Source organism: Zalophus californianus, chromosome 9, assembly GCF_009762305.2.
Source record: "Zalophus californianus isolate mZalCal1 chromosome 9, mZalCal1.pri.v2, whole genome shotgun sequence".
Classification (NCBI taxonomy): domain Eukaryota; kingdom Metazoa; phylum Chordata; class Mammalia; order Carnivora; family Otariidae; genus Zalophus; species Zalophus californianus.
The window spans coordinates 40,102,269-40,121,330 of NC_045603.1; the positions used below are offsets into that span (position 1 = coordinate 40,102,269).

General features: G+C 34.8%; 1 protein-coding gene across 3 annotated transcripts in view; it reads right to left on the reverse strand.

The window, feature by feature from the left end:
* The window catches only part of NAV3 (neuron navigator 3), a 351,526-nt gene that overhangs the window by 11,476 nt on the left and 320,988 nt on the right, over positions 1-19,062 (reverse strand). For all 3 annotated transcript variants that reach the window (XM_027594099.2, XM_027594098.2, XM_027594097.2), the window contains 8 exons: positions 18,800-18,903; positions 15,987-16,082; positions 15,560-15,728; positions 13,793-14,028; positions 3,115-3,269; positions 2,018-2,089; positions 1,221-1,417; positions 155-273 (listed from right to left, as the gene is read on the reverse strand). In XM_027594099.2, coding sequence (XP_027449900.1) covers positions 155-273; positions 1,221-1,417; positions 2,018-2,089; positions 3,115-3,269; positions 13,793-14,028; positions 15,560-15,728; positions 15,987-16,082; positions 18,800-18,903 — 1,148 coding nt within the window. The remainder of the gene's footprint in view (positions 1-154; positions 274-1,220; positions 1,418-2,017; positions 2,090-3,114; positions 3,270-13,792; positions 14,029-15,559; positions 15,729-15,986; positions 16,083-18,799; positions 18,904-19,062) is intronic.

The window sequence follows — 19,062 nt, forward strand, 5'->3', positions numbered from 1 at the left end:
TGTTGCATACTAGTTGATTTTTAAAACTTTACTAGTATATTTATATAGTTCATGCCTTCAGTTTTCTGTATAAATACCCAGAGAGAAGAATGTTTTTTGCTTTAAAGGATGATTTTGCTTGTTTTTAAACAGTAAAGAAAATTGAGTACTATACCTGAAGACCTTCTCTCACTGCCTCCAGAATGTAAGGTACCAAAGAATAGTTCCAGAGATCCATGAACCACACTCTAGAACCTTCTACATCCATAGGACAAGGAAGGAAAAGTCGGGGGCCTAAGAAGAAGCAAACCATTTTGAGAACCGTTACATGTAACAACCTAAACACACAAATACTCAAGACATCATTTTGGGGGAATTAATAATATGTCTTGCAGGATTCTTAAACAATTACAATCTTGACCAGCTTGACTATTATCAAAGTATGTTTTACTGAAGACTCAATCTCCTGAACTCTCCTTCCTTTTACCCTAAAATCTTAATCTTGAACATAACATATTAGAGTTAAGAGAAACCTTAAAGGTCATAATCCAGTCAACCTGCCCCATTTTATAGATGATGAAACCATGCTGAACTAAACTGCCAAATATAAAATATGTTATTATTTGCAGAGTGGGACTCAGCCTTGGTCTTCTGATCTCAATTGGAAAATTCTTCTTTTTCATTTACCTTGTATCTTTGGTGAGTACATCTTTATAATCCATCACAATGGGAAAGAGACTTCTATACATGCAATTTAAGAAGGATTAGAAAAATAAACATCTTTATGCCAACTAAAGAGAAGTAATTCAGTTTTGCCTTAAGGAAAAGTATGAAACACCTCTGTTATCCATAAAACACCTAAATTATTTCTAACTAAAATCTTCTCTCATGACTATATTTGATGTGAGCCACTGGCTCACATTTGTTTTTAGCATAAAAAGAGACTTTAAACAGATATAAATTATTTCAAATGGTTATCTGATCTTTAAATATGTATCTATATTAAACTCACGTGATTACAGTCAAATCTCGGTAAACCATAATAGTCAGGCAAAATGAATCTAATCAGACATGTAAAGCCTAGAAGAAGGCAGACTTTCAGAAGGAAAAAAGAAAACTTAAATCTTTGGGAGCCTGAAAGGAAATGAACTTTACTTGTTATTTTCTACCATCCAATCTGGTCATCGTTACCACATACCCTTAGGTCCTGGAAAATGGCATAGTGCAGTTTTGGAACTCACCAATGGTAACATCAGAAGAACTGTGTGTTTCCAAAAAACTGTTGAGATGATGCCATGTCTTAGGGATCCAATCTATAATTTTGACTAAGTCATTATTGCGTATGTTCCTTTCAATCTCTATCTCTATCAGTTTCCTTCGAAGATATCTGCCTAAAAAGCCTTTCACTGGTTCTGTGTGGTTCGCGCATAGCACCCACCTACCAAAAGACAAAACCATACGTAACAAAACAAAACCAGAAATCTTTAAATAAATTAAGTTTTAAGTCCACAGTATTCTCTTTCCAATATAAATGAAGAATATTCCCATGTCAATTGGTGGCTCCTTTTAATGATCAAAGGGGTTAGGAGATCTATTAGCATTCAAGGTATACAATATAACTAACTTTTCTTTTTAAGCTAAAGTGAAGCTCATGTGCATCAGAAATGAGTGGGAGTCTACATGCTGAGTACTCTTCTGTAGGAGAATCACAAATCCTGAAATAGGAACTCTCTTCACATTCCTCACACTTTGAAGAAAAGCGCTCTACTTTAGCTGGTGACACAGTGAGCAGGACAAACATTTCTTTCCTTTCCTTCCTTTTATCTTTTCTTTTTTTTTAAAGAAACACTTCTGATTACAGGTTGAGGATCACAAAATGTCTGCTTGAGAAAGAGTGTCAGAAGAAGTGAGAATTATTTTCACACCACAGGTCACTACTGGCAGGATATGTCAATGTACAAATGGAAAAACACTAACCAAAAGCAAACAGAAAGAGACAATACAAACAAACAAAACAAAACATTCAATTTATCTTTACCTGAAATTGTGATGCAGCTCTAGATTTGGTGATGAAGAAACTCCCTGATTCATTGTTCCAATAATATATGGACTGGAAAATAAAATAAAATATGTAGATGTGCTGAAGGTAATAGAGATTAGTCTATTAAAATTGCCTTAAAAACAATGTAGGTAAATATGGATTATTCCATTTTAACATTAGGCTTTAAAAGGGTAATTTTGTAATGTTAGGTTGAAAAATGACAAAGATCCTTGAGCTGGAAATTTGGATTTGGGGCTCTAACTTCAGCTCTAGCATCCTAGGAGAATCATTTTACCTTTCTAAGCCTGAGTTTACTTATCTATAAAATAAAAAGGCTAGATAGAATAATCACAGGATTATCCAATCTCATTCTAACATCTTATGAATCTTATGATTATAATAAAATTCATTAATTTTTCCTCTTTTCTTATTCATAGATATTTTAAAGTTTCTTAATGACATGAGAAAATTTGTAGTTTTTTTTCAATGCTGATTTTATGATGATCCACTTTTAACATTTAAAAAATCTCTAGCAGAGATTATTTGGGATATTGTACCATTAAAACTAATACTTAGGTTGCTCTTATAGGTCCTTCCTTTAGAGGCCATACTATAGTGAATCTTTAGTGAGTTTTCAGATTTTTTTATACCCTACTTCAAGCTTTACTTTCATTGTAAACAGTTAAAAATTAGACTCATTAATGGAGATATATCTGAATGCATTACATTTATCTTTATAGGAAGGGTGAATTTAAACTTTGATATGCAGTAAAAATGAAACCAGAGCTCTTCTTAATTTCCTTGATCCAAACATTCTGTCATTGACATTGGTCTCCCAGACCTTCTGCATATCTGTAGAAGCTAACACCATCAAGTAAATCATGTTTCATTAAGTTACCTGGGACATAATTGTTGAATGACTAAATAGATGTTTCAAGAAATGCACAGGGTTTTTTTTGGAAATATGTTATAATATTAACGAAAGCTTCTCAAATTAATGGCATCCACCATTGGTTTTAAAAGGTATAAAGACATAAGAAACAAATTTGATCATTTTTTCATATTTTATCACTCAAAATATTTCATAAGCATACCATTTGTTGTATTTACAGTTGAGAAAACCATTGAAGATATCACTCAAAGAGCCCACATGATGAAGATTATCAAGGATTATTACAACAGGGAGTTCTACACCATTATTATCAGCACTGCACTGTTCAGCCAGGTTAGCTAGATACTGTTGCAACTCCTTGAAAAAAATAAAGAAAACAAATACATCAATGATAAATTTATACCAATGGCAAGCAATTCATAGTTTAGGAACAGCACACTTTGCCATTTCGGTATCTTTGATTAAAACCCATAGGTCATTCCAATGATATAAAACAAAGCAAAAAATATAATGCTGAGAGGATATATTTTTTAAAGAAAAGAGCAAAGAGAAAAATCAGTACAGAAGAGCTGCAGCAAATATAAAATTGTGAAAACAGAAGCATGTTTCTCAGTTGTTGTCTCCCCTTAAAAAAAGCAAAAAAAAAGGAGAGTGGGGGGAGTGAGTTCTGGATATGAGCTCTTACAATGAATCACAAATACTGAGACTTGATTCTTGCTTTTAGTATTACAATGATAAAAGTGGATTTTAGCAAACCTTATGATAAGTCCAAAATGGCACACCTAAGTTTCCACTAATACTTTAAATGTTTTAATTCCAATTCATTTCAATAGGGTGCATGAAACCACAGCCCCAGGACCTGGACAGAAGTATGGTTATTATTTATAATTTGTATGCAACTTCTGTGATTTTAAACAAATATAAAATTTGTTATATTTCCCTGGGTCACTTGACATTAGCATTTAGCATTTCTTGAGCTTCTTGGTTTTTTTCTACAGGTATTATTCCTTTCTAATAGCTTTTAATCTAAATATGATAACCAGTTCACTGATTGACTGCTCTCACAGATGGGTAGGCCAGACACATAATTAGGATTCTTAAAATTATCCTAATCAGTAAGAGCATTTCCATAATATTTGCATATTTACAATGACATTTTCAATTTGTAAATCTTCCTCAGGGTTAAAAAAACAATTCCATGATTCCAATTTCTGGCAGCCAGGTGAATACATGAACCACTCACCCTAGAGGCCTCCTCTTCATCTGTAATACTACTTTTAGAACTAAAGGCAGAAAAGGATCGGGCCAGGGTTTTGAGGTATTTAGTAATATATTCATTTAAGTTTAAATATAAAATTTATTAGAAAACTAATGCACAGTATATCTTACATTGAGCCAATCACATTGAATAAATATAGCCTACATCAGAGAATACAGAAAAATACGTTTAAAATAATGAATAGTCTGGAGAATTTCATTTATCTTAAAAGACAAAAATGGAATTTATATCAATAATCTACCCATATTGTCATTCACTCATTCATAAAACATTGACTGCCTATCTTCTATGTTCAACACTCTAGACAATCCCCTGAGGTGTACAAAAATAATGGATCATCGTTCAAGTTAGTAAGTTTAACATGAATTATGAACTGAATCAAGTACTTTTCTGGGCATAGGGGTTAAAAAGTCTTCCCTTGTAGGCTTTAAGATGGTCACATTAAGTACTAAAATTTAAATATGATAAATCATTTGAATACAATGTCATAGTATATTAGGAGCTATGAGAGGTCGGGGAGGGGATTTTGCCTAGGTGGTAGATATCAAGGAAAGCTTTCTAGAAAAGGAAACGCTGGAGCTTGGGAGGGTGATAGGTACATACATAACTAATAAATGTACAAAATGCAATGTAAAATATCCCATGAGAGAGGTTAAAAGAGAGACGTGGTCTTTAGGAAGAAGAAAGATTACTTCGAACTGGGGGATCCTGATGGACATATAGCGAAGTGGAATTTGAGATGAATTCTGAATAATGAGAATTCCAAATGATAATTATGCAGTTATTTATCCTTTCAAAACACCTTAGCAAGCACTTATTATGTTCCAGGTACTCTTGGCACTAAGGATTCAGAGATTATTTCTCCATTCCAGGAATTTAGAGTTGATAAGGAGAGGTCAACAAGTAAATCACAAAAACAGTGTGGTAAGTGAAATGCACAAAACACGATAGGGAAACTTAAGAGAGGCCCCTCATCCAGACTTGTTCAGAGAACAGGGTACTTGGGGACAAACTATTGAAGTACAAATAATAAAGAGTGGAAGCTGGAAGGTATGAGTGTGTGATGTGTTTGGGGAAATAATAAGTGCTCCGTTGTTACAAAAGAAATTGTACATGGGAGTGGTGGTTGCTACGAAAAAGAAAATAGACTTTGAATCCATGCAGAAAAATGTGGATCTTTCTATATAAACAAATGTGAACCATCTACTTGTTTTTTTTTTTCAGGAGGGAAAGAGCAATTTATTTATCAAATGAAACATAAATATGAAGGAAATGATTAATTAGAAATGGAAAAAGCATTCAAGAAGCTTATTGCCCAGAATAGTGGGTTACATGAGTGTGTGTGTGTGCACGCATGTGCGTGTGTAAAAAAACCAAACTGTAATTCACAATAAAAAAACAATGTATGTGGGTTTCCTGGGTGGCTCAGTGGGTTAAGTGTCTGCCTTCAGCTTATCCCAGGGTCCTGGGATCAAGTCCCGCATCGGGCTCCTTGCTCAGTGGGGAGCCTGCTTCTCCCTCTCCCTCTGCCCCTCTGGCATGCGCTCTCTCTCTCTCTCTGACAAATAAATAAAATCTTTAAAAAAATAATGTATCAAAAAAGCATACACCAAAGATTTTGTTCAGAGTGTGTAAACCTTACTTGTACTGCTGGGAAAGATTTTCTGGTGGTAGTATTATTTGCTAATAACCTTTTATTTTTAGGATTAGGTAATGTTTTGATGCTTAAAAATGGAAGAAGAGCTTTCCAAATAGAGGGAAAAGAATAATCAAAGGCATAAATACAAAAAAATGTGGTAGGAAAGAAACTGATAGTATATCTTTTGTGAATATAAATGTTAAGTAAGTTGGAAAGAAGAGTTTCCAACCTGGAATGATTTGAAAGGTTACTGGACTTTTCCCGTTGGCAACAAATACTGAATGTTCTGTCTGGGGTTCTGAGTAATATAGTCAGAATCATGATTTCAAAGTTTGGTAAGTATATTGTAGAGGAGGAAGAGAAACCGTCAAGAGAATAACAAAACTGTTGAAGCCAAGAGACACTGTCGGACTCAATAGTGATGGTAGAGGTGTGGGAAGATTTTGACTTAGTACAGAAAGCAATGGAAAAATGTTGCAGGATTTAATGCAGTCAGACTTTAATAATGAAAGGATACTCTATTTTCCATGAGGGGAAGGGATAAATCAGAAAGAGAGAGAAGGAAGATTTAACAGAAGTTGTGAATCAAGCAGTTAGAAAACAGTTGTTGTCATCCAAGTGATAGTATTAATTTCGGTGGGAGGGTGGCAGTAGCAGAGATGGATGGAAGAAGATGGATTTGGTATTTTTTCAGAGTTGAAACTGGGTTTTCTAAACATGTGTACTTAGTATGCTAATAGAGACATGTGTATGCTAAGGGAAAGGCCTACTATTCAGGAGAGTGGGCATGGCTTACAGCGTCCAATTGGAGTCAATATAAATTGAAACCAGGGGAGTCATCCAGGTGAGAACAGAAGTGGGAGAGAACAGAATGTTGCATCATATTTTCATTTACCAGTAGGTGAAGGAAAAACAGTCAGTGGATGAGACTGAGAAGAAGGTTGCTGGAGGGTAAGAAGGAAAGAGAGAACGATAATCATGAAAATGAGAGGAATTTCTAGAAAGAGAAGGTTACCTATAGTGATTTTCTATACATAAGCAATAAAAGAAACAGAGAGACAGAGAAAAGAAGCAAAGGACATTGAATTTGGTAATTAAGACATCACTGAGTGATTTTGGAAAAGTAGGGCCATTCGATTCTATGATGATTCTCTCTCATCTTGAGAAAGGTAGTAGACCTCTTTGGGAATCTTATGAAAGCTATGGACCAGTTGCAAGTGGACATAGGCATACACAACTAATTTTGGCATACAACTTAAGAGTTTTCCTCAGACCCCTTTGAAATCACTTTATAATCCCCATTGTCGCTTCATTGGGGTTAAATCTTAGATTGAAGTACTGAGGCATTAGCATTAAAAGTTTCATGTCCAAGATCTAATTAGGCAAAAGAAAACAGGTACATCTACCAGATGGACACTGATAATGAGATGAATCCCATACTCTGAAAATATACAGAGAACTCGGCAGTTCTATAAAAGCTGTTGATCATTGCCTTCTCTGGTTTTGACTCTAGACACAACAAAAATGAGTCTGCCAAGACCAATTTTCTGATCTTTTCCTACCTAACATTCCAAGTGTTTTCAGCTGGCCACATATTATTTACTGAATCCATCTGCAGCCTTCTGGGCCCGCTATATCAAATGTCACAAAGTGCAATTGTGTGTGTGTGCTGCTCTCGATCAAACTATTCCAGCCGGCAGCTTGAAGAGGGACAGAATGTAAAATGCAGAGGTACCAAAGATTTTTTTTCATTTGATGGTTTTATTGTTCGTTTTTTTTTGTTTTTGTTTTTTGTTTCTTTTTTTGAATCAGTAAGTGCTTTTTGGCTTTGTCTCTTCGGTGCTAAATACGGCCTAGCATAATGCATGTCCACCATTACATGGCTTCCTTTTCCAGGGATGGGGTTTATCACTTCATGCCTCACTCACACTTTAGTAAATCTACACTGCGAGCATCTGTCCCTCAGACAATCTCAACTACTCATCCCTATTCCTTTATACCATTCTCACTTACCTCCCCCTCACCTCACGCCACACATAAAAGGAAAGCAAAGCAAAGCAAAGCAAACAACCAAAACCACTGTGGATTCTCTGACAATTTGGCAAGAAGTGGCTAAATTCTCTAGCAACTACTGTATCCAGCATCACTGACAGTTCATTCATATCTTAGAAAGAAACAATAAACGTTTGTTAGTTGTATTTTGTGTTTTCGTGGTGCCAAACAGCACATGATTTGTCCAGGGATTTTTCCTATTACTTCTTCCTAGGATCATTAATTCTGTTCCAACGCTCTTGGCAATGCTTTGTTTTTCATTATTTTTGTAATAACAATCACTAAGCTGACCTGTTAACGACACAAGTGATTTTATTCAGGAAAAGAAGAAAATAAGAGTGTTGGAAATGTTTGGTCACAATCTTTTTTTAAAAGATTTGTATAATATTATTGATTAAGAGCATCTCCAAACACTAAACAGTTTTTTAACTGACAGAAAAAGAACCTAAATATAACAGTAGATTTGGGGGTGAGGCAAATTTTATAAGTGTAAGTAATTTTATAAGTGCAAATTTTGTTAGTGTTAATTAACCAACTCTTATTATACCATGTTAAACTAAATCCTAATGAAGCCCAAGTTACTCTACTTGATTCAAAACTTGATTTTAAGTGATTCACAACTTTGTCAAAATGACATGGTTTCCTGTAACAAATCTATTCTTCTCCTTTTACCAACCACTTGTTTTTTTTTTTTTTTCATAAGGAAGTCACCTCTAAAGTCATACCGACATTGGGGGAAATCCAAAGAACACACTGACGACGGCTAAGGGACATAATCCTTTCATCATTCTGGCTGAGAAGAAAAAGAATGGTGGTAAAAACGCTTTTTAAATAACATTCTGAGGAGACCTAGAATTCACAGGAGGCATTAAACATGTAGGCTGAAGCAAACAAACGACTATGCTCTTGGTACTTCTGCTTAGAGAATAGTTGAATATTTGGCCTCAGGTTACATGTCTCTATTTCATTGAAATGAGAATGGGTGGTTCAACAAAAATTTGAATGGTGCTGAGTTCCAAAGAATATTTGGAATTCATGTGCTATATTTATTTAAATTTAAGAGATCCCTGCATGTTTTATGTACATCATTGTTCTCCTTGAAAATGACATATAAGACAGTTTTGAACAAATTTTGGGGGGTGGTATCTATATGGGTCTGTATTTGTGAAAGAAATCTTTATTGAAATACATTATACATTAATTATATGTATCTCTCTCCCCCTCACCCTCTCTCTCTCTCTCTCTTACACACACACACACACACACACACACACACACACACACACACACACACGCTTAGATCTTACCATGCCCCTACTACTTTTCCAATATTACAGCTGGGAAAACCAAGGCAAAGGAAATTCAGCAGTTTGCCTTAGATCCCACAGTTGGTCAGTGATAGGGATTTAATAAACTACTCCATTAAGAACATTTTTTATTGAGAAATAATTGACATACATCACTGCATAAATTTAAGGTGAAGAGCATGATGATTTGATTTACACATATTGTGAAATGATTACCACAATAGGTTCAGCTAACATCCAACTTCTCAGATAGACCCAATAAAAAAAGAAAAGAAAGAAGAAAAAAGGACAAACATTTTCTTGTGATGGGAACTCTTAGAATTTACTCCCTTAACATTTCTATACATCATACAGCAGTGTTAGTTATGGTCATCATGTTATATATTATATCCCAAGACTTATTTATCCTGTAACTGGAAGTTTATACCTTTTCACCATTTTCTTATAATTCCTGTCCCCCCTACCTCTGCCTCAGGTAATTTTTTTTTTGAGATTCCATATATAAGTGAGATCATACAGTGTTTGTCTTTCTCTGACTTATTTCACTTAGCATAATGCCTTTAAAGTCTATCCATTTTGTAGCAAATGGTAAGATATCCTCATTTTTTTATGGCTGGATAATATTCCATTGTGTGTATACATATACATATATATGTATATGTGTATGTGTATATATACCCCAATTTCTTTATCCATTCATCCATCCAGGGACACTTAAGTTGTTTCCATGTCTTAGCTATTGTAAATAATGCTTCTATGAACGTGTGGTGGGGGGGGGGGGCAAACATTTTTTTTTTTTTGAGGTAGTTTTTTCATTTCCTTTGGATACATTCCCATAAGTGGAACTGCTGGATCATATGGCAGTACTATTTTTAATTTTTTGAGGATCCTTCACACTGTTTTCCATAGTGGCTATATCCATTAGCAATCCCACCAACAGTGTACAAGGGTCCCCTTTTCTCTACATCCATACCAGCATTTGTTATCTCCTGTTTTTTTGATGATGGCCTTTCTAACAGGCATGAGGTGATATCTCATTGTGGTTTTATTTTGCATTTCCCTAATGACTAGTGATGTAGAGCATCTTTTCATGTGTCTGTTGACCTTTTATATATCTTCTTTGGAGAATGTCTATTCAGGTCCCTTGTCCATTTTCTAATTGGGTCATATCTTTTCTTGCTATTGAGTGGTATGAGTTTTTCCTATATTTTTGACATTAACTCCTTCACAGATATATATATGTTTCTTATAAATATTTTCTCCTATTCTATAGGTTGTCTTTTCACTTTGTTGATGGTTTCTTTTGCTGTGCAGAAGTTTTTAGTTTGATGTATTCCCACTTGTTTATTTTTTATTTTGTTGTTTGTACTTTAGGTGTCATATCCAAAAAATCATTACCAAGATCCATGTCAAGGAGCTTTATTTCTATGTTTTCTTCTTGGAGTTTCATGGTTTCAGGTCTTACATTTAGGTCTTTAATCCACTGCAAGTTAATTTTTTTGAGTAATGTAAATATGTGTACAGTTTTATTCTTTTGCATGTGAATATCCAATTATCCCAGCATCATTTATTGAAGAGAATCCACTGAGTATTCTTGGCTCCCTTGTCCAATATTAGTTGATGGTACAGGCTTGGGTTTATTACCAGGCTTTTGATTCTGTTTCATTGTGCCTGCCAATTCTACGTGTCTGTTGTCATGCCAGTACCATACTATTTTGATGACTATATAGTATAGTTGAAATTAGGAAGTGTGATGTTTCCTGCTTTGTTCCTCTTTCTCAGGATTTCTTTGGCTATTCAGAGTCTTTCGGGTTCCATATATATTTTATGAGTGGGTTTTTGTTTTTTGTTTTTTGTTTTACTTCTATAAGAAATGCCATTGGAATCTTGATAGGGATTGCACTGAATCTATATATAGCTTTTGGTAGTATTGACATTTTAATAATATTAATTCTTCCAACCCATGGACATGAGATGCCTATCCATTTATTTGTGTCTTCTTCAATTTCTTTCATCAATGTATTGTAGTTCTCAGTGTAGAGATCATTTATCTCTTTAGTTAAATTTATTTCTAAGTATTTTATTATTTTTGATACTATTATAAATGAGATCAACTTCTTTATTTCTTTTTCAGAAAATCCATTGTTAGTGTATAGAAACATAACAGATTTCTGTATGTTAATTTTATATCCTGAAACTTTACTAAATTTGTTAATTAGATCTAACAGTTTTTTGGTAGAGTCTTAGGATTTCCTATATATAAAATCTGCATATAGAGACAGTTTTACTTCTTCCTTTCCAATTCTGATAACTTTTCTTCTCCCCCTCCCACTCCCCCCTCCTTTTTCTCCTTCTCTTCTTCCTTCATCTTCTTCGCCTGATTGTTCTAGCTAGGACTTCCAGTACTACGTTGAATAGAAGTGATGAGAGTCAGCATCTTTGTCTTGTTCCTGATCTTAAAGGAAAAGCTACCAACCTTTTACTACTGACTCTGATGTTAGCTGTGGACTTATCATATATGGCCTTTGTTAAGATGTGTTCCATCTACACCTAATTTGTTTTAGTTTTTATCATGAATGATGTACTTCATAAATGCTGTCTCTGCATCTATTGAGATGACCATATGATTTGTTTTCATTCTATTAATATGCCATGTCACATTGAGTAATTTCTGTATGTTGAACTATCTTTGTATCCTAGGGATACATCCCACTTTATCATGGTGAATGATTCTTTTAATATGCTGCTGAATTTGGTTTGCTGTATTTTTATTGAAAACTTTTACATCTACACTCATTGGGGATATTGCCTATAGTTTTCTTTTCTAGTGGTATCATTTTCTAGTCTTGGTATCAGGATGATGCTGGCCTCATGAGTTTTGGAGTGTCCCCTCATCTTCAAATTTTTGGAAGAGTTTGAGAAGGATTGGTGTTAATTCTCCTTTAAATGTTTGACAAAATTCATCAGTGAAGCTATCTGGCCTGAGCTTTTCTTCTTTGGGAGATTTTTGATTACTGATTCAATCTCCTTACTAGTAAATGGTCTATTCAGATTTTCTATTTCTTCCTGATTCAGTCATGGTAAGTTGTATGTTTCTAAACACTTTTCCATTTCTCTTAGGTTGTTCAGTTTTTTTGGCATATTGTTGTTCATAACATTAAGAAATGTTTTGTTCACTAAAATGTATGTCTAGTTTATTTCAAGAATCCAATCCAAATTTTGTAACTTGCATTTATTTCTGAAAATTTGTAGGCCTGAAGTTTCTGAGAGACTGGGTCAGTTTAGATCATCTAACCAGGTTATCTTTGGAAAAATAACGTGACCCAGTGTCATATGGATTCCATCAAGATATTGCCCATAACAGTTTCCATTTAAAAAAAAAAAAGATTTTATTTATTTATTTATTTATTTTAATTTTTTATTTATTTTTTTGAGAGAGCGAGAATGAGAGAGAGAGAGAGCACATGAGATGGGGGAGGGTCAGAGGGAGAAGCAGACTCCCCGCTGAGCGGGGAGCCCGACATGGGACTCGATCCCGGGACTCCAGGATCATGACCTGAGCCGAAGGCAGTCGCTTAACCAACTGAGCCACCCAGGCTCCCCCAAAAAAAAGATTTTAAAGATTTTATTTATTTATTTGACAGAGAGAGAGAGAGAGAAGGAACACAAGTAGGCAGAGTGGCAGGCAGAGGAACAGCGAGAAGCAGGCTCCCCACTGAGGGGGGAGCCTGATGTGGGGCTCCATCCCAGGACCCTGGGATCAGGACCTGAGCTGAAGGCAGCCACTTAACCAACTGAACCACTCAGGTGCCCCCAGATGCAGTTTCCTAAGAGAAGCTTAGGTTGAACTGATTGAGAATGTAATGAGTACTTATAGGCAAAAATATTCTAGTGTTAGGAATATGTTAGACATTAACTATTTTCTTTTAGGGTTCTTTGTTTTACTTATAATATATGAAAGTACTGGCTAGGTTTTATAGCCCCCTCATGCCTAATTAATAGCTGACAGTGTTCAAGCTGATTATTATGGTACATTAGACCTTAGTTGATGGCAAAATGAAATATGGTTCAATTTCCTAAGATGCCTAAGGAGAAATCCTATAGAAATAAAATGTAAGCAAATTGCTACTCCCAGAACTTCTGCCTTGACAATTCTAATCATACCCACATCCCCATTGCTGTAACACCCCAGTTAATTCCCACGTATTTATTAAGACCCAGGTCAAGTATTGACTTGTTATAAAGCTCTAATTCTTCCAGGAAGAGTTCTATTTTCCCCTCTTGCTTCTACAGAACTCTGCATGGATCTTTTTCTACTCCAACACTTCCCAAATGGTTGTCTAAGAGAAATGAGACAACAGAGACTGTCATTTTCCTCTGTATATTCCCAATGCTTGCCAAGTACCTTATAACTGAACGTTACTTAATAAGTAGTCTTGCTTAAATTCATGAAACAGAGTTGAGTCATCCACCAGATTTTAGTTTTAGTCAAAGAGATGGTATGTTTCCATGTTCAGAATGGGTTTCACATAATCTTATAGCTTAATTGCTTAAAACCCTTATGGATAAATAGCAACAATTCTCTGAGGAATTTGTGACTTACCTTACTTGACTTGTGGTCCACATTAAAAGTGGCAATTGCATCCTCTGTTTTTTTCCTCCCAGATTTGGTTATTACATATTCAGCAAGTTTATTTGCTAAATAGGTCTTTCCAGTACCACTAGGTCCTGAGAGTATAATTCTGTGATGCTCCATCAACAAGTTAAAGTACCTTTGGGTAATTGGTTTAGGAATCAGCGTATCAAAAACAAAACTGTCCAAACTGTTTTCTTCTACCCCTGAAGGAAGAAACAAAGGGAACAGCATGCCTTATTGTTCTACAGAAGCCGGAATTTAAAATATAGCGTTAACTGACAAAAGAGTTTTATTAGTCATAGGAATGTAGGCCTGGTAAAATGCTTTCCTTGATATTTCTAGCTCACAACCACGTGTTGCCATTTTAAGACAAAAAACATTAGTAATAAGGCAGAGTGAACATCCAAATGAAAGTAAGCTCTTTCCTCTTGTTCAGGCTTCCCTCCATTGTCTACTTTAGGTTTCCCACTTATGTTTCCAGAGAGAAATGGAAGAATTACATTAAATTCTATTATAGTATCTTCCTTCCCTTTGAAGGTGGCAGTTTTGTTAAGAATAAATGTAAATATTAAAATGTATGTGTGTTCTTCCCTTGTTCTCCTCTTCATTCTCTTCTATGTCTCATTACAAACCCCAGCTATACAACCACTTAAGCTTTTGAAGAATATGAATTGTGATATTTGGCAAGGAATTAAGAAGCAAAGCAACAGTATCTCCTTTTACTAACCCAAGCACCTTAATCACAAAATCAAATGTTGGCAAATTCCTCTATTAATCCAGTTTTTATAGATGTGCTCTGACTCTTTAACATATATGAACAAAGAATTATGGAGACAAATATGCTTTAGATATTCCATTTGCCTATAATTAATCACATCATCCAAAGCAAACAGAATTTCTTAGCCCCAATTCTTAACATCTATTCTCTATCCCCAGTGGGTATTTATTGGGTACACATATTTTAAAATCAAAGATACAGTGATGAATACATTACTTTGGGATAGGCAAGGAATTCTTTGAGTCCTCCCTAAATGAAAGATAATAATGGAATAAATCTAGGAATTTGAAATTCCCTAAATCACATTCTTTTTCTTGAGTCTTGGAGAATCTTCAAAATTACATTCCAAGTTTCACATCCCAGAAGTCAAAGAATTTCATTTACTTGAATTTTAGTGATTTTACTATGATTTTAGTGTTTTAAAATAAATATGTCCCATTTCATACTAAAACTATCAATGTAGTTAACATTTTCTTCATAACATATTTTCAAATATGAAAATTTGAAATGAAACTAGAAAGAGAGAAAGGAAGGAAGGAAGGAAGGAAGGAAAGGAAAGGAAAGGAAAGGAAAGGAAAGGAAAGGAAAGGAAAGGAAAGGAAGAAGGAAGGAAGGAAGGAAGGAAGGAAGGAAGGAAGGAAGGAAGGAAGGAAGGAAGAAAGAAAAAGAAAGAAAGAAAGAAAGAGAAAAAGAAAGAAAGAAAGAAAGGAAAGAAAGAAGAAAGAAAGAAAGAAAGAAAGAAAGAAAGAAAGAAAGAAAGAAAGAAAGAAAGAAAGAAAGAAAGAAAGAAAGAAAGAAAGAAAAAGAAAGAAAGAAAGAGAAAAAGAAAGAAAAGAAAGAAAGAAAGAAAGAAAGAAAGAAAGAAAGAAAGAAAGAAAGAAAGAAAGAAAGAAAGAAGAAAGAAAATGTTGGTTAAAAAAATACAGTTGTGTTTTTCTTTTTGTTTTTGTTTTTACCTTTCAGGTTCACAGTAATGATGTTATTATCTCCAACAAGGTATCCACAAGGCAGCAGTTCAGGCACTTCTAGGCTATGGGATCTAATTAAATCTCCTATACAGTAGCTAGCAATGCAGTCAGAGCTCAGACCAAGGCTAGTGGATGTATCAATTCGGAACACATATTCCTAAAATGATACATACAAAAAGGAAGTCAAAACAGAGATTCAACTCATCTATAACAAATACAAAACTCATGGGGATATGAAGCTAGCCGTCACGAATTTTGGAATGGGTTATAAAAGAATTATTAATATCACACAGCAAAAAGAGAGAAAGCTTGAAATGGGGGCGAGGAAAAGCAGATACGTCTACATTATTAAAGCTAAGGAAAGCTTCTAAAATAAAACATATTCAAAAATATCAGGATATCTTACACAATTTACCTTAAAGAGACGTCTAATTACACCATCTAAGACATCCCACTTGGTTTTTCCACTAACGCCAATGGATCCTATCAAATATGCCTGAGACTTCTGATCCTAAATAAGAATAAAATAAAACACGATAAAACCTAATTATATGTCTTGTTTTATCACTATATTTTCTACTAAAACATATTAATATACTCATAATTAAGACTAAAATGTTTATTAAGCCTGTGGGTTTTATTGTAACAGACACATATGGTATATTATATAAAATAAAACATATCCCAACAAATTAAACAAATAAATGAAGTAACAACAAGAAAGAAAGAGATGAGATGAAGTGGAATGGTACGGAAAACTGACTCATGACCTGTTTGGTAGGAGGGAAAATCGTCTTTTGCTTCAGTGCAATGGGTGCATTCTGGAAGAGAAGCAGCTTGGTAGAAGGGAAATGGTGACAGAGATGGAAGAGAACTATTTCCTAGAACTTCATCTTACTCATTTTTGATCCTCTCTTTGTTAAGTCTAAAAATCAGTTTTCTCATTTGTTAATTTAGATTATATCTAAAATCTAATGTGTCTTTTTGTAAGATTTATTTTATCTATTTTAGAGAGGCAGAGAGAGAGAGAGCGCTTGAGGGGGAGGGGCAGAGGGAGAATCTCAAGCAGATTCCCCACTGAGCGCAGAGCCCGAAGTGGGGCTGGATCTCACGACCCTGAGATCACAAACTGAGCTGAAACCAAGAGGGACTCATAACCAGCTGTACCACCCAGGCACCCCTAAAGTCTAATCCATCTTTTAAAAATGTGTTATCCACAGTAGCATGGCATGCACATATTTACAAAACAGTTCCCATTTTGAATTTATCAGAAAATTCACTGAAAAAACATGTCAGGGAATCCTACAAGACTCATTTTATCAAGCAAAGAATCCCTTTTCAATACAAAGAATGGTCCCAAATTTATTATTATCCTTTTGTAGGATGGGAGTTTGAGTACTTTCTACATATATTGGACAAAGAAACAATTCAAGATTTATAGTCTAAGTGGAGCCTCTTCTACGATGACTGGAAATGGTTATGTAAAATAGTGATCACGATGCAGTAGATATAATTAGCTAGTTGGTACGTTACAATCCTGATTCTGGTCACCAACTGCATTCATCCTTACGAGGTGTTAGAATAATAACTGAGTCAGATATTAGGAGATATGGATTCTACAACACAGACTCTCTATCACCTAATTTAAAAAAAAAATGTGACTTTAGGTAAGACACTTAGCCACCTCAGAGCCTTGATTTTTTCCTCTGTAACACTCACCTCTATAAGGGTAAATGATTATTATCATCATTTAGATATAATCCAAGTTAGAAGCCAATACCTTTTCTAGAAAAAGTTAAGAAATTCACAGCAAACCATTGTGATTTTTTTTAGTACTCTTATGGACTGAATGTTTATGTCTCCCCAAAATCCATATGTTAGAGCCATAACCCTCGATGTGATGATTTTTAGAAATGGAGCCTTTAGAAGGAAATCTGATTAGGTCAGTAGAATGGGGCTCTCATGATGGGATTAGTGACTCATAAGCAGGGGAAGGGAGATAGATATTCATCTCTCTCTCTCTCTCTCCAAGTACACACACTTTGGAAAGGACATGTGAAGACATATCAAGAAGGTGGCTATCTGCAATATAATGAGAGACTCCTCACTAGGAACCAAATAGGCCAGTACCTTGATCTTGGGCTTGACAATGGTGATAAAATACATTTTTGATGTTTGAGCCACCCAATCTATGGTATTTTGTTATGGCTGCCCAAGAAGACTAAGACAACTACTTTGGATATTCAAAAACATTGCTTTTGAAGAATTATTTAAAAAAAAGAAAACTTGTTTTCCAGTATTATTGTAACCCAGTCAAAATGAATGCTCACACCATGCTTTGTAAGTAGCTGCTTTTAAATTAGAAATAGTTTAAGCTTCACTGAGACTATTACAGTCTTTTGCATGAAGACTCACTTGGGAAAACCAGGCATAAATCTGCTGTTCAAGCAGAAAGTTTATGGCACTGGAATTCTTCGAATATTTGCTCAGTGTAAAAATTCACAAGTGCCATCTTACTTTTCAAACTTCACTACTTCAACTGTTCTAAAATTCCAAAGGAGTTTTTGTTTTTCTGTTTGGTAGGAAAAAAATTCAGAGACTTACAAATTTGTATTCTTGGCCACTCAACTACAAATTCAGCTTGAAATAATATTTTTAGTTTTGAAAAAGGACTTGAGTCACAATTTGATAGCAATATTTGGTTCCAGAAAAGTTAAAATATTTTCCTTATCAGCTTAGACTTTGCTTAAAAATGATACATACAAGTAGCATCAATGGAATTGTCATACTAATTTCAGTAAATATATCTTTCCAGCACCTAGAATATTCATATAGCTTATAGTCTCCTCCTATATTGACAGCTCGGTAACATGTTACTACACATCATAAATATCACCTGTATTTTATAGGTGACACCGAAAGAATGTTAGACAAGATGTTGAAGTCAAAGAAAGCAATGTTTCTTTTTTGAAGTTATAGAAATGAGAATGACAACCAGTATTGTCACCAGTGAATGAACGTGATGTACCGAGCCACATTTCTACTTATATGATGGTGCCATTTTTTTTTGAGTCCCTAACTTTCATGTTTTTATAACATATTAGGCCAATGACAAGACACATACTGCTGATAGTATATCTACCAGGAAAAATATTCAAATTTAAAATACATTTGATTCATGGTCATGCTCATGCTTTAGTAATAAAGAATTTAAGATTAAGAACATACCTTTGCTCGGCCGTAGCCCTTGCTTATGGAGACGATAATTTTCACACTGCGGCCATCTTTGTGTCCAGTTGCATCACCAGCACCAGCATCATCTAGCAAAACATCTACCAAATTTTCAAAGAAATAAACACACATGCACACATGTGCGTGCGTGCACACACACACACACACACGCACGCGCGCATGCACATCCCACAATAGGGTCACATTAGCTTGGAATTGTTTATTTTCATTGTTTTCTTCCTCATAGTTTTATAGCTTTC